We start from the raw sequence: 15,199 nt of genomic DNA on the forward strand, positions 1-15,199 counted from the left end.
TTCAGGTCTAAGGGTCTACTATGTTATGTAAATATTTGAAGTGAAAGGCTATATCAATAGAAGGGTCTGGTTTGGAAATAAAAACGGCTGACTGCGCAACATTTTAGCACAAATCTTTTTCCAAGCCAATGTCACTGGAGTCACTGAATCATTTAGTTGTAAAAATCTAACTTTATTTTTGAATATAGAAGCGAAATCTTTCAGTAACCGAGGTAAGTTAGTACATTCTAATGTACTGTTTTTGTACAATATTTCCACTTGTTTCTATTTATAAGGCATGTTACATGTTAATATTGTGCTGTTTTGGGAGGGCCAAGCCCCAATTTCAATGGTAAACACTAGTGATTTAGTTAAGAGCTCTGTCACAGAACCATTTCAACTTGTAAGTTGAGGTACTGCTGTATTTTGTTATCCGTGACATAGTGTGATTCCTTCTGAGGAACAAGAATACAGTCAGATACGACAAAAGCATAATGAATAGTCGCATGGGTATGTGGACTAAAAATAGTTTTTAATGCTGAATAGTGATGTTCTGCTCACAAGTGATGCTTTGCTTCATTTTATCGTTGACTGCAAGATGGCTTTGAAGGCCCTGCGTCTCTTGTTGCTGCTGTTGCCTCTACTGTTACCCACCTGGGCTGAACATGAAACATTTCTCAAGCCTCCGTCCAACTGTAACAAGTGCATCCAGTCGAATCCACAGTTTGCTTGGTGCACCGCCCCTGGTTTGAAGCGTCGCTGTCACACCGTGAAGGGGCTAAGGAGTGCGGGCTGTACCACACATTACATGTATAACCCTCAGGGCAGCGTTCAAGTTACCAGAAATGAGAGCAGGTAAGATTGCAATACAGACAAACTATGTGCTGTATTCCTTTGCTAAGGGGGACATATATTGATGAAGTAGACAAGCGAGATCTGTTTTCGAGAGTTGGGCATAGTAGAGTGGGAACATGAGGGGTCAAGTATAAAAAAAAAAAGAAGAAAAAAAAGAGTGTTATTATTACCAAGCTGTATTGTACTGTGCAACATAGCACGGAGATACTTAAAGGGGAACTGCACTTTTTTGGCGACAAGAACACATATCCATTTATTTATTTTTGCACTCTTAAGCTAAAAAACATGCTCGTAAGATGAAGCTAATGGGAGTGTCATGTACTACCTTAAGCCCTCTAAAACAAAACCCCCATCACCATTGTATATATCTGCTGTAGGCATATATATATCTGCTGTAGGCATATATATATATATATATATATATATATATATATATATATATATATGTATATATATATATATATATATATATATATATATATATATATATATATATATATATATATATATATATATATATATATATATATATATATATATAATTCAGTAACAGAAACATTCACAATAATAAGTAATTTGTACAACATTTACTGTACTTTGGTCCTTTTAAGCATTATCGGGACTTCTTTTCTCTGCACATTTTTTTCAGTGCACATAGCAATAAACTTCCTGCTTATCATAGCAACGTACTCACTACTTCTGGCAAAAAAGCCTGTGTTTGCCAATCATGGCAGACTTCCTAATAGACGGCTATTTTTGTACCAATGAGGATTCACAACCTTATCTTTTGGAACCTGAGTATACGGAGGATGAACTACTCATTATAGAAGCTGAGTGAGCACAAAGAGAGCGTGAAAAGCTGAACCAAACAAGCATCATCAGTTGAGAGTGAGTCAGGACGGTCCTGTCTTTGTGGTGTAAATGTGGAGATGGGGGCCAAGCTGTGCCGACAAAATGGAGTTCAACTGCTGCACTGAGTGGCACAAAATGTTATTATGATGGAAAGGCTTCATGTATCCGGGGAGAGGGACACTGCTCAAATAAACTAAATCACACTGAAAGACAAACTGTTCAAACTGTGGCCTGGTGGTTAGAGTGTCCGCCCTAAGATCGGTAGGTTGTGAGTTCAAACCCAGGCCAGTCATACCGAAGACTATAAAAAAAATGGGACCCATTGCCTCCCTGCTTGGCACTCAGCATCAAGGGTTGGAATTGGGGGTTAAATCACCCTAAACGATTCCCGGGCGCGGCACCGGTACCATGAATTGATTAACGTGGACCCCGACTTAAACAAGTTGAAAAACTTATTGGGGTGTTACCATTTAGTGGTAAATTGTATGGAATCTGTACTGAACTGTGCAATCTACTAATAAAAGTATCAATCAATCAATCAAAACCGCTGCTGCCCACTGCCCCCCTCACCTCCCAGGGAGTGATCAAGGGGGTGATCAATGGGATGGGTCAAATGCAGAGGACACATTTCACCACACCTAGTTTGTGTGTGACAATCATTGGTACTTTAACTTTAACTTAACTACTAACAAACCCTGCATTGGGACAAACTTTTTTCCACCTTCCCAAATTGTATTGGAAATGTCCTCTGGTAGCTTGACCAAACAGACAATTGTCCATCGAGTACATGTAGCACTTCATGCTTGTTAGTACAACTACATACGCCGGGCTAGCTGTGTACAAACAAAACATGAAATGTGGGCTAATACTTTAGATATACTGTAAAATGGTTATTCATGTATTTTAGTCAGCACAGAGTGGTGTCCTATTGCATTGTGTTGTGCATTAAAAACTCAAAAGCTATTCAGCTGCTGGCGCAGAAACTACAAAATTTCGTCTTGCCGTAGCGAGCTTATCACTTACCATTGCACTGAGTGTCTCTGTGAGCGAGGCAATGTGCTCCTACACTAGAAAACAGCTCCTCAATGTTCGCTCTTCAAATAACAATGTCATTACAGCTTGATTATTATACAGATTATAGAATGCAAATGAAGTATTGCTGGTGGCTTTTAGAGTGATTTAGAGGCAGAATGGATTGCTCTCATTAGTTGCGTTGCTGGCCATCGAGAGAACGAGCTGATCAGATCACAAATTGATCACGATATGTGTTCTTGTATCTCATGAGGATTGTGAACAATAGGCAAAATTCCCAAAAAATTGTGGTTTCCTTTTGAATTACCAATACATCGCAATAATTGCTACGATTATTTAGAAGGTATTTCTTGTCTTTATTATTTTAGTGCACTTCTGATGCGGCTTCACAAAACACACACACTTAAACAAATGAGATGGAACAGGGTCACTATGTAATTATTTAGAGTAGGAGTGGACGATTATGGCACAAATAGTATTATTTTGATTGATAGATATAGTAATCACAATTAATAACAAGATTATTTATTCATTTGAAAACATGAGTATTTTTTTACCACCAAAACTTAAACTTTGAATCCAGTTTAAAAAAGCAGCTATTAACGAATAAACCACAACAAGTAAAATAATAATAATAATAATAGTCATAACAATACATTTAAATAACGGCATTACCAATATAAAAAACAGTACAATTCGGTTTTTCTGAATTCTGTTTTTTACTCTTTACACTTATTTTACCACCTGAGAGTGTGCTTTTGTGTCATATATTTAATTTAATTTAGTAAAATGTTTATTTATTAAATGCAAAAATCTTCACATTTATTGGTGCGATACAGCTTTGGACCATTTTGACCAGTATTTTAAGTCAAAGCATAATAATGTTGTAAATGTATCAATAAGTGCTGTAAGTACATTATGCCTGTGTGAGGTACTTCTTGAAATCTTTATTTTGTTAGCACAGTCAGACCAGATGTTGCACACAGTTCCGTTATTGTATTGGGGGGGAAGTGTGTTGTTCTGAGCTTGACGAGTAAGAAGACGACTTGAAGCTGTTAAAAAAAAGAGAGTTCAAACTGCTGTCCTGTTTAAATGTATTTCCGTAAGAACTATATGATATTCTTTAACACTGAAGACAAACTAAATGTGTTCATCTTTAATGTTAGAGTATAATAAGTCTAAATATATTCTTCCTAGGGCAGCACGGTGCAGGAGGGGTTAGTGCGTCTGACCTCACAATACAAAGGTCCCGAGTAGTCCGGGGTTCAATCCCGGGCTCGGGATCTTTCTGTGTGGAGTTTGCATTTCCTCCCCGTGACTGCGTGGGTTCCAGCTTCCTCCCACTTCCAAAAGATATGCACCTGGGGATAGGTTGATTGGCAACACTAAATTGGCCCTAGTGTGTGAATGTGAGTGTGAATGTTGTCTTTCTATCTGTGTTGGCCCTGTGATGAGGTAGCGACTTGTCCAGGGTGTACCCTGCCTTCCACCCAATTTTAGCTGAGATAGGCACCAGCGCCCCCCCGCGACCCCAAAGGGAATAAGCGGTTGAAAATGGATGGATGGATATTATTCCTAATAACATTTTTATACTGAACCAAACCAATAATAAATGCAATACTTCTTACCTTCATGATGACACCTTTTGATTATTTCATTGAGAAAACGTTAATTGCCAATTAGTTTTCAAAAGGTTTTTAGCCACAAAGAATTAAGCTGAATATTTGATTAAAGGCTGACAGGCAAAAAGAGCCACATCTGACTGACTCGTGTTACACTAGTAATATTAAAGGCAATATCAAAATGGGGTCAGAAACAACATTTTAAAAGCTTAAATACAGTCCTTAGATGAAAAACCAAAAAAGTACTATGTTGAAGTCTTGTAAGGTTTGCTGCATGCCAACATTTGAAGTGTATTTGTTTCCCTTTTTGAATTACTGCATTCAACTTATTACACTATTTTTAGCACTCAGTCAACAGCAGAGACACTGTACCTGCAGCCCCAGGAGGTGACCCTCCACTTGAGGCCTGGCGTGAGCCAGTCGTTCCCTCTTTCCATCACCATGCCGAAAGACCATACAATCACAGAGCTGAATATGGACACTAGTCCCATGCCGGCTGCATTCAACATCACGTTCAGCAGCATCATAAATGGAAACATGCTTGTGGAGGTCAGAATTAATAATAGAAATAGATCACATAAAGGATAACAGTCAATATAATAATAATGTGCTCAGGTAAAAGTGGGATCTGCCCATTGCTCCACAATGATTGGTGACTTAAATCAGAACAGGAGAGGACCATGGTCTGTCAACCTTGCACCAAGGGGTTTTCCGCAAAATGTCAAGTTGGTGATAAATGTGGAATGTGGGTAACAACAAAGAAAAAAATGATGCAGTCCTTCCAACAAACACCAAAATCATGCTGATATCCTCCAGGTGAGTGCGACTGTGCAAGGACCCGTGAGGAAAACAGTCCAGCCTGCAGCAGCCATGGAGCTCTGGTGTGCGGCTCTTGTGAATGCGACCCACCTTATATTGGACATCAATGCCATGTCGACATTGAATCAAGCTTTTACAGAGATGACAACTTCTGTCGCTCAGGACCAAACGCCCCATTGTGCAGCGGAAGGGGAGCATGCGTTGATGGTTTCTGTCAATGTAATAGCAGAGAAAACCCAGAAGAAAGATACTACGGGCAGTTTTGCCAGTGCAGCAACTTTGATTGCCCATATCAAAACAACAGGTGTATAACGACAATATGACGTTACCGGAAAGTCTACATCTTTATACAACGACATGTTTTCATTTTTTAAATTCCCTCTACAGAATATGTGGGGGTCACGGCAAGTGCGAATGTGGAAGGTGCATTTGCGACCAAGACTGGACAAATGAAGACTGCAGCTGTTCCATGGATACTGCTTTGTGCATGGCACCAAACCAGCAGCTGTGTAATGGTGGAGGGTTGTGTATGTGCGGAAGGTGTAAGTGTGACACACTTTACGCGGGCCCACTGTGCGAGAGTTGCCCTACATGTTTAGGTTCGTGCCAGCAGCATGCCAAGTGTGTGGAGTGCCGGGCATTCGGAACAGGACCCAAAAAAGACAGGTGAGAACGACTGAGCAGTAATGACTGTGCACAGTGTTTTTTTCTATTAATACTCAGCATGTTTTTTCATGATCAGGTGCCAGGATGAGTGTACCTACCTAATCTTGACAAAAGTGCAGAGCAAAGACGATATTTCGGCACCTTGCAAAATGATTAGCAGAGAGGACTCTTGTTATTTCTACTACAGTGTCTCCCAAAGCGCTTCAGGGACATATGTCACAGTGGCAGATGATAAAGAATGTCCTCGCACACTGTGAAGATGATTCAACAGCAGCAAAAATGCACAACTTGGGCTCCCTTAATGCCATTTTATAACATGTTTGTGTTTAAAACTGTCATTTTAAATGGAAAAGTTGATGCTCAGAATGAGGCTTGCTTCTTTGTTTCCCCTTCACTTGACTGACGTATGCTACCATCAACCATATAATTTACAGGCGTAGACATAAATTGAAGTGTTCTACAAAGAAGAACTAACAAAAAGGTGTTGTTTTAGATGCGTTGTTGTCTAATTCATCTGAAACAAATAACATACCTCCATTCGGATAATAATGCAGTTGTTTCTCGTGGCAAGGCTGGTACTGTGCAAAAAGCGAAGGTCCCTTGCCTGAAGACTTAGCTCCTGGCAAAGTTCATTCTTCTTCTTCTCTATATGAGGAAAAATAATAGAGTGATGTTAAACAGTAACCAAAATTGGATCATGTTCTTATTAAATGTTTTAGGGACTTTGGGAAACACCAGGTAAACAAACAAAATGTACTCATAGTTTAGGATACCAAACAAAACCCTACAGAACAACATAACATATGCACTGACCAAATTTTGTTGGTACTACCGGGTATTTATTCACATTAGCGATGTAACAATAAACAGTATTCATGATAACTGCGGTAAAATTCCCAATGGTTAGTAATAGCAGATTAACTTTATTTTTTTTATTGATAACTGCAGTTTCATAAACTCACTGACTGACTGGTGCCAGCTGGTTCGCTTGAAAGCTAACATGAAAACAAGAAACATTAACGTATTTCCCGATTAGGTAACGACATACTGCACTCTAAACTTATATAAACACATTGTTGTCCGAGTAACCTACAAACAGTGCTCTCTTTGAACAGCGTGATCGTTCCATAATTAGAGGAAACGAGACGTAGCTGTTTTTAACGTGCTTTTAAAGACTGCTGAACAGAGTAGGACACCACAAGGCCCGCCAGAAATAATACATAATAGTAATAATAATATTATTTATCTGCTGTGTCTATTTTAGTTATTAAAAACTTGGTAAAAAAAAAAATACCAGTTTGGGTATAAATACTTTTTGAGCATATTTAACAAAAACAAGATTATAGTAATAACCGTGATATTACATTTTCATATTGATACATCCGTAATTCACATTATATCAAACGATGCCATACTTGGATTGAACTTTCACAGTATCATGTTAGACCCGCTCGACATCCTTTGCTTTCGTCCTCTCCAAGGTTCTCATAGTCATCATTGTCACCGACGTCCCACTGGGTCATCATTGTCACCGACGTCCCACTGGGTGTGAGTTTTCCTTGCCCTTATGTGGGCCTACCGAGGATGTCGTAATGGTTTGTGTTGTAGTTTGTGCAGCCCTTTGAGACACTAGTGATTTAGGGCTATATAAGTAAACATTGATTGATAGATTGATTGATAATTGTTGCTTGTGACGTCATGTCCGGTTACAGACTTAGAGCAGACTCAATGTTGAAATTTTGTATACCAACAAAGCCAGGATGCGGGATAAAAAACACTCAAACTTTATGATTTGCCTGACTGGCTGGGGAGGACATGTTCAAAAAAACAAAACCCTTTTAAGGCTCTCTACTTTTCAAAATGCACTAGCTCCATGCTATTTTACATAGGATTTGCTATTGACACGGTACTGATTAGCATTGGTGGTTTTACAAGGAGATATCAACGCCTCCAAACTTGGTAATAACAACTACAACTAATATGCACACTGTGTAATGAGTATAATACATACAGTGTAAACACTTAAGGGCACAAGAAAAGACTGGATTCAGTTTAATGGCAATTACTACTCCATAACTAGACAACACACTGTAGCCTAGACAACTACTGCCATCTAATGTCTTCGAATTGCAACTGTATGCAAAGTCTACCAAACTATACTGTACATGCAAATGAGACTCAGAAGCTTAAGAATTCAAGCTATACCAACTGAACAGTACAGCTGAATGTTAAATGTTGAAATAAAAAATCATATTTTATTAAGGCTGGGTTGATAAAAGATATCAATACATCTCACGACAGACACAATCGATAAAAATGTGTTTGATAAAATGTTATATATACATATACTGTATATATACACAATAATATGTGTATACACGCGTACTGTATATACACAAGTACTTTTTACACACACACAAACATTATATATATATATATATGCAAACATATATTTATATATATACATATATATGTGTATATATATATATATATATATATATATATATATATATATATATATATATATATATATATATATATATATATACACATATATATATATATATATATATATACATATATATATATATATACATACATACATACACATAAATACATACATACACATACATACATACATACACACAAGGTAAGACAAAAAAAACAACCATAGAGTGATTTTCCTGTACTTACCAAATGATGTTACGGTTCCTTTCTGGTCAAACCTCATCTGCAAAATATAACAACGCACTATGTTGTAACTGCAAATAATATGAAATACAAACCCCGTTTACATATGAGTTGGGAAATTGTGTTAGATGTAAATACAAACAGAATACAATGAATTGCAAATAATTTTCAACCCATATTCAGTTGAATATGCTACAAAGACAACATATTTGATGTTAAAACTAATAAAAACTTTATTTTTTGCAAATAATCATTAACTTTAGAATTTGATGCCAGCAACATGTGACAAAGAAGTTGGGAAAGGTGGCAATAAATACTGATAAAGTTGAGGAATGCTCATCAAACACTTATTTGGAACATCCCACAGGTGTGCAGGCTAAGTGGGAACAGGTGGGTGCCATGATTGGGTAAAAAAACAGTTTCCATGAAATGCTAAGTCATTCACAAACAAGGATGGGGTGAGGGTCACCAATTTGTAAGCAAATTGTCGAACAGTTTCAGAACAACATTTCTCAAAGAGCTATTGCAAGGAATTTAGGGATGATATTACAAACCTTTGATCCCTCAGGCGGTACTGCATCAAAAACCGACATCAGTGTGTGTCGAGGATATCAACACATGGGCTCAGGAACACTTCATAAAACCACTGTCAGTAACTACAGTTGGTCGCTACATCTGTAAGTGCAATTTAAAACTGTACTATGCAAAGTGAAAGCCATTCATCAACAACACAAAGGAACGCCGCCGGCTTCGCTGAGCCCGAGCTCACCTAAGATGGACTGATGCAAAGTGGAAAAGTGTTCTGTGGTCTGACGAGTCCACATTTCAAATTATATTTGGAAACTGTAGGTGTGGTGTCCTCCGGAACAAATGGTAAATGGTAAACGGGTTGTACTTGTATAGCGCTTTTCTACTCCTTTTTAAGGAGCCCAAAGCGCTTTGACAGTATTTCCTAGTGATGGGTCCGGCAACACCGATGCATCGGCGCATGCGTCAAGCTCATAGAGCAAAACACTAAGAGGAAAATAACCATCTGGATTGTTATAGGCGCAAAGTTCAAAAGCCAGCATCTGTGATGGTATGGGGGTGTATTAGTGCCTTAGGCATGGGTAACTTACACTTCTGTGAAGGCACCATTAATGCTGAATGGTCCATACAGGTTTTAGAGCAACATACGTTGTCGGCCAGGCAATGTTATCATGGACGCCCCTGCTTTTTTCAGCAAAACAATGCCAAGCAACGTGTTACAACAGCGTGGCTTCGTAGTAAAAGAGTGCGGGTACTTTCCTGGCCCGCCTGCAGTCCAGACAGGTCTCCCATGGAAAATGTGTGGCGCATTATGAAGCGTAAAATACGGTAACAAGACCCTAGACTGTTGAACAACTTAAGCTGTACATCAAGCAAGAATGGTAAAGAATTCCACTTTCAAAGCTTCAACAAATAGTTTTCTCAGTTCCCAAACGTTTATTGAGCGTTGTAAAAAGAAAATGTGCTGTAACACAGTGGTGAACATGCCCTTTCTCAACTACCTTGGCACGTGTTGCAGCCATGAAATTCTAAGTTAATTATTATTTGCAAAAAAAAATAAAGTTTATGAGTTTGAACATCAAATATCTTGTCTTTGTAGTGCATTCAACTGAATATGGGTTGAAAAGGATTTGCAAATCATTTTATTCAGTTTATATTTACATCTAACACAATTTCCCAACTCATATGGAAACGGGGTTTGTATATAAGATACAATACCAATTAAATGTATCTGTAAATATTAACACATTGTGTAACTGATTTAAATTGTCTTTCTGTGTTGGGATATCAAAGCTATGGGAGAAGGATGGTCTATTCAATGACTGAAAATGATCTATTCCACTCTTCAAACTATTTAATCTTACCACTACAAATGTTGGCTGTACAGTAGAAAGAGGCGCTTCAGTCATTCTTTGGCGGACAAAAGACACTGTTGAAAGAAACAGTCAACATTAGGTCCCAAGTAAGATAATTAGGGTTTTCATATACAATCATAAGAAGAGAACTGATTTTAGCACCCCAAAAAAAAGGATTCCATCCATTTACTATCGCTTATTCCCTTAGGGGTCGCAGGGGGCGCTGGTGCCTATCTCGGCTACAATCGGGCGGAAGGCGGAGTACACCCTAGACAAGTCGCCACTTCATTGCAGGGCCAACACAGATAGACAGACAACATTCACACTCACATTCACACACTAGGGCCAATTTAGTGTTGCCAATCAACCTGTCCCCAGGTGCATGTCTATGGAAGTGGGAGCAAGCCAGAGTACCCGTAGGGAAACAACGCAGTCACGGGGAGGACATGCAAACTCCACAAAGAAAGATCCCAAGCCCGGGATTGAACCCTGACTACTCAGGAACTTCGTATTGTGAGGCAGATGCACTAACCCCTCTTCCACCGTGCTGCCCCCCCCCCAAAAAAATAAAAAATTAAAAAAAAAATAATAAAAATTAAAAAAAAAGATTTTACCTTAAAATTGAAAGTCAAGTCATCAGGGATTTTTGTCATTTTAGAATGGTAATCAAACAAGACAATTTATTGCATTGTAAATGGAATTAATCTCCTTTACAGATACCTAGACTTTCTTGGATTAGTTTAATATTCTGTTCAATCGAGAAGTTTTCAAAGTTTTTCCACCAAGAGTTGCATACTGAAAAGTCAAACCCTGTGGGCCCATTGTGATATTAACTTGTATAAAAATGCTAAACACACAAACACACACACACACACACACACACACATTAAATATGCATCAATAATCAACTTTTAATCTAATCATAGCTCCTTAATTGTAATCATAATCGAACCGTGAGGTGCCCAAGTATTACCACCTCTAATACAGGGCTCGAATTAAACTATGACAACCACGACAACCGCAGCTTTTGCTGCGACCGCCCTTGTGACTAGCCGTAATGGCCTAAAAAACTGACCAACATCGACAACAACATGCCGTGACCGCTAATGACTTTTTACTTGTTAATGGACGAGGGATGTAACTGTAAATGGCAGTGTTGGCACTAGGAATCTTCAAAATGCGGTCCCTGGGACCCCATCAAGTCATAAAAATGGGGTCCCACTGTAGATTTTTGGGGTACCACTTTTTTGTAACCGTTTTGAAAACAAATGATAAATGTATGCATTATCCTGTTATATCTCACATTTTATATTGGGTTTTGGAAAAAGGTAGTCATAAACGTTATTTAAGTCATAAAAAAATAATACAAAAGAAAAGTAATTTGTATGTATATGTAAATGTATTCAGTTAAATATTCATTAACTTCAGATCTATCCGTCAATTTTTTTTTTATCTTTGTTTTTTTTGTTTGATTTCTGCCCTTTTTGTCAAAGAAAACTATGTGTTTTTATGGCAAACACAAAATATGCAAAATGTTCCACAAAAAACATTTTTTAAAGTGGAATACTTGATGTGAAGTAATCGGAGCCTTTTATAGGTCAATAATTCATAAAAACATTGATTTTGAGCAGTGACAGTTTTAAAGAAAAAAAGAGCTTTGTTTTATTAGTCAACATTGCAAATTTTTTAAATTAAATTTCACCTGTAAGCTTTTTTATGCCACTTGTTTTTTTGGGTGATATTTTAATAGTATTTTTAGAATGTGCCGTGGGCTTTTAAAACATTAGCTGTGGGCAGCAAATGGCCTCGAGGCCACACGTTTGACACCCCTGCTATAGATAATAAAATCTTTAATCTGATAAGTCTAACAATAAAAAGCAGAACCTGGGGACACATGCACGTTTATCACAACGCACAGTCAGCATCTCTGCTTCAGTAACAATGACAGTGATGACGTAACTGTCAGCGATGCGAGAGACACTTGCTAAATTGTCAGCCACTTCTCCAGGAGACTCCTTTTGAACACTCATCACACATTAACACGTTAACACAATTAACTATGTATTTTTAGACATTAGGATTTGCCTGAGCGGCGAGGACACCCTGAGAGAAACAAGCGGTAGAAAACTGATTGATGGATGGCACAGAAAGGTAAAATTAAAAAGAAAGAAAAACATCCGGCCACAGGCTGTAGTTTGGGGATCCTGGCGTAGGTGTTTTTGCTTGAGACCCTCATCCACTGATTCCTCCCACGGTAGTATGAGTATGATGATGAACACCTTTTTTTGTTAAGGGGACCAGAGCACCACGTCCGGCCTCAGGTTGGTTACGGCGATTTCCGGAGGAAACGCACGCTGCCGGCCAAGATCAGCCAGCATCCTCCAACCGAGGGCCAAGTGTAGTTGGTCTCGCTCAGGTGGTATGGAGCCGCTCCTTACTACCTTAGCCCCTTCCCAGACAACGGTAATTGCCTGGTGGTTGGGTGCTGGTGGTGGTAGAGAGTTGGTGGCAAGTTGTTTGTCCTCCAGGGTGTACGCAAAGGTCTTTAGGACTTGGTTGTCACGCCACGTGTAACGTCCTTGGCTGAGACTGGTTTTGCACCCTGTGAGAATGTGCTTGAGGGTGGCTGGCATGAAACAAAGGGCACACACCGGGTCTTCGCCGAACCACTAGTGAGGATTAACTGGTGTTGGAAGGACGTCGTATGTAGCTCTGATGACAAAACTCAACTGCCTCGCTTCCGTGGCCCATGTGTCGGTCCGACTGATTTTCCTCCTCTCCACACTGTCCCAACTTGTCGACTGACCCAGTTTGCCCAGAGGGACTGCCCTTGCCAAACTTGGCCATAAGAAGTAAAATACAGCACTATGTCATCAGTTTCTGATTTATTAAATTGTATAACAGTGCAAAATATTGCTCATTTGTAGCGGTCTTTCTTGAACTATTTGGGAAAAAAGATATAAAAATAACTACAAACTTGTTGGAAAATAAACAAGTGATTCAATTATAAACAAAGATTTCTACACATAGAAGTAATCATCAACTTAAAGTGCCCTCTTTTGGGATTGTAATAGAGATCCATCTGTATTCATGAACTTAATTCTAAACATTTCTTCACAAAAAAAGAAATCTTTAACATAAATATTGTTGTATTTTTTTTTTACAGTTTATGAACTTACATTCATATTTTGTTGGAGTATTATTCAATAAATATATTTATAAAGGATTTTTGAATTGTTGCTAGTTTTAGAATATTTAAAAAAAAATCTTACGTACCCCTTGGCATACCTTCAAATACCCCCAGGGGAACACATAACCCCATTTGAGAACCACTGGTCTTGCGGTTGATTATTTGTATGGAGCCAGGAGAAAAACTAAAAATGAGTGTTGCAGAGAGCGAAGAAATTGTAGATAAAACAGGAAAAGACACCACGACAATATGGCAGATTTAGAAAAAAATAAACCGTAGTCAGACCAAAGGCACTCGCTAAAAGAGCAACAAAGAAAGTTGTTGTGAATTACCATGAATTGATTTACATGGACCCCGACTTAAACTAGTTGAAAAACTTATTCGGGTGTTACCATTTAGTGGTCAATTGTACGGAATATGTACTGTACTGTGCAATCTACTAATAAAAGTCTCAATCAATCAATCAAAAATTCACTGATCAGTGGGAGTGACATGCTAACTGCCAATCAGGTAACAGTATCAACTATCATGTTTGGCTGCACCAACTTGTTGTCCATCCATCCATTTCCTACTGCTTATTCCCTTTGGGTTCGCGGGGGGCGCTGGTTTTTATCTCAGCTCCAGTCGGGCGGAAGGCGGTGTACACCCTGGACAAGTCGTTAACTCATCGCAAGGCCAACACAGATAGACAGACAATATTCACACTCACATTCACACTCTAGGGCCAATTTAGAGTTGCCAATAAACTTATCATCATCTTGTTGTCTAGCGGTTAATTATTTGCATGGCGCACGGAGAAAAACAAAAAAATTGTGTTGTAGACAGTTGATAAATTGTAGATAAAACAGGAAAAGACACCACGACAATATGGCAGATTTTTAAAAATGGATCGTAGTCAGACCAAGGCGCTCGTAATCAGTAATGCGCTCACCCTTGAAATAGTTCTTCCCCGGTATCTCTCTGTTTACATTATCACACATACCACAAATTTTGTTACACGGTATTAAGCATTTCTTACATATTCCTTATTTTAAGAGGTTATTGTTCAGTGTTCAATGTGATTTTAGAATTGTGTTTACATTGACATTCATACAAATTACAAAGAAGAAGAACCATGATAAACATTCTGAATGTATTTCAACCATTCATTCATTCGCAAAATAATCTTACTTATCTCCTCATATGAAATATAACTTACTTCACCAATTATTATTTATTTATTAATCTTTATTGTGATAACTTATGGAGTAAATTGTGAATAAATTAAGAACAGGAAGTGAACAAAAGTTTTAGCAAGTGTTATGTAAAATAAAAGGGGTAGGATTAAATAAGCTGTGCTTCTTCCTACTCCTTTTCAAACATGTTGAAAAGAGGAACTGGAAATTGTGATGTATCATGTTGTATGCTTGCATGTTCGAAATAAACTCAAACTCAACTCAACTCAACATAGTTGTGTTGACAGCCCTAGCACCAAGAGTAGCATATTTTCCCTCTAAATAGCATTATCATGCCCCAATACCTTACTGTGCAATACTACCCTTCTAGTGCAATACGTCCGACACTGATTGTTATTAATTACTTCGGTACTCTTGTCTTGTTCTGTATATTGT

At 38.3% G+C, this 15,199-nt stretch overlaps 2 protein-coding genes across 3 annotated transcripts in view; one reads left to right on the top strand and one right to left on the bottom strand.

Moving 5' to 3' along the window:
• The window catches only part of mrs2 (magnesium transporter MRS2), a 29,864-nt gene that overhangs the window by 13,476 nt on the left and 1,189 nt on the right, over positions 1-15,199 (bottom strand). For both annotated transcript variants that reach the window (XR_009808850.1, XM_061916132.1), the window contains exons 2-4: positions 10,409-10,473; positions 8,520-8,556; positions 6,358-6,470 (exon numbers count right to left, since the gene is read on the bottom strand). Coding sequence is in view for 1 of the 2 variants with exons in the window: in XM_061916132.1 (XP_061772116.1) it covers positions 6,358-6,470; positions 8,520-8,556; positions 10,409-10,473 (215 nt within the window). In the remaining variant the exon portion in view is untranslated. The remainder of the gene's footprint in view (positions 1-6,357; positions 6,471-8,519; positions 8,557-10,408; positions 10,474-15,199) is intronic.
• LOC133562184 (integrin beta-1-like) lies at positions 71-6,191 on the top strand. The gene is made up of 7 exons (XM_061916133.1): positions 71-212; positions 578-834; positions 4,685-4,889; positions 4,956-5,085; positions 5,157-5,463; positions 5,547-5,825; positions 5,902-6,191. The coding sequence occupies exons 2-7, from the start codon at positions 578-580 to the stop codon at positions 6,080-6,082; spliced, it is 1,359 nt and encodes a 452-aa protein (XP_061772117.1). The 5' UTR covers positions 71-212; the 3' UTR covers positions 6,083-6,191.

The sequence above is a fragment of the Nerophis ophidion genome, linkage group LG11 (genome assembly GCF_033978795.1).
Source record: "Nerophis ophidion isolate RoL-2023_Sa linkage group LG11, RoL_Noph_v1.0, whole genome shotgun sequence".
In the NCBI taxonomy this organism is placed as follows: domain Eukaryota; kingdom Metazoa; phylum Chordata; class Actinopteri; order Syngnathiformes; family Syngnathidae; genus Nerophis; species Nerophis ophidion.

What these genes read in the sequence shown, in the direction of transcription:
- LOC133562184 (XM_061916133.1), top strand. Translation starts at nt 578, where the DNA reads ATGGCTTTGAAGGCCCTGCGTCTCTTGTTGCTGCTGTTGCCTCTACTG. An exon ending in GTTGGTGATAAATGTGGAAT is followed by an intron (nt 5,086 to 5,156) that starts GTGGGTAACAAC and finishes GATATCCTCCAG; the next exon opens with GTGAGTGCGACTGTGCAAGG. An exon ending in ACAGGACCCAAAAAAGACAG is followed by an intron (nt 5,826 to 5,901) that starts GTGAGAACGACT and finishes TTTCATGATCAG; the next exon opens with GTGCCAGGATGAGTGTACCT.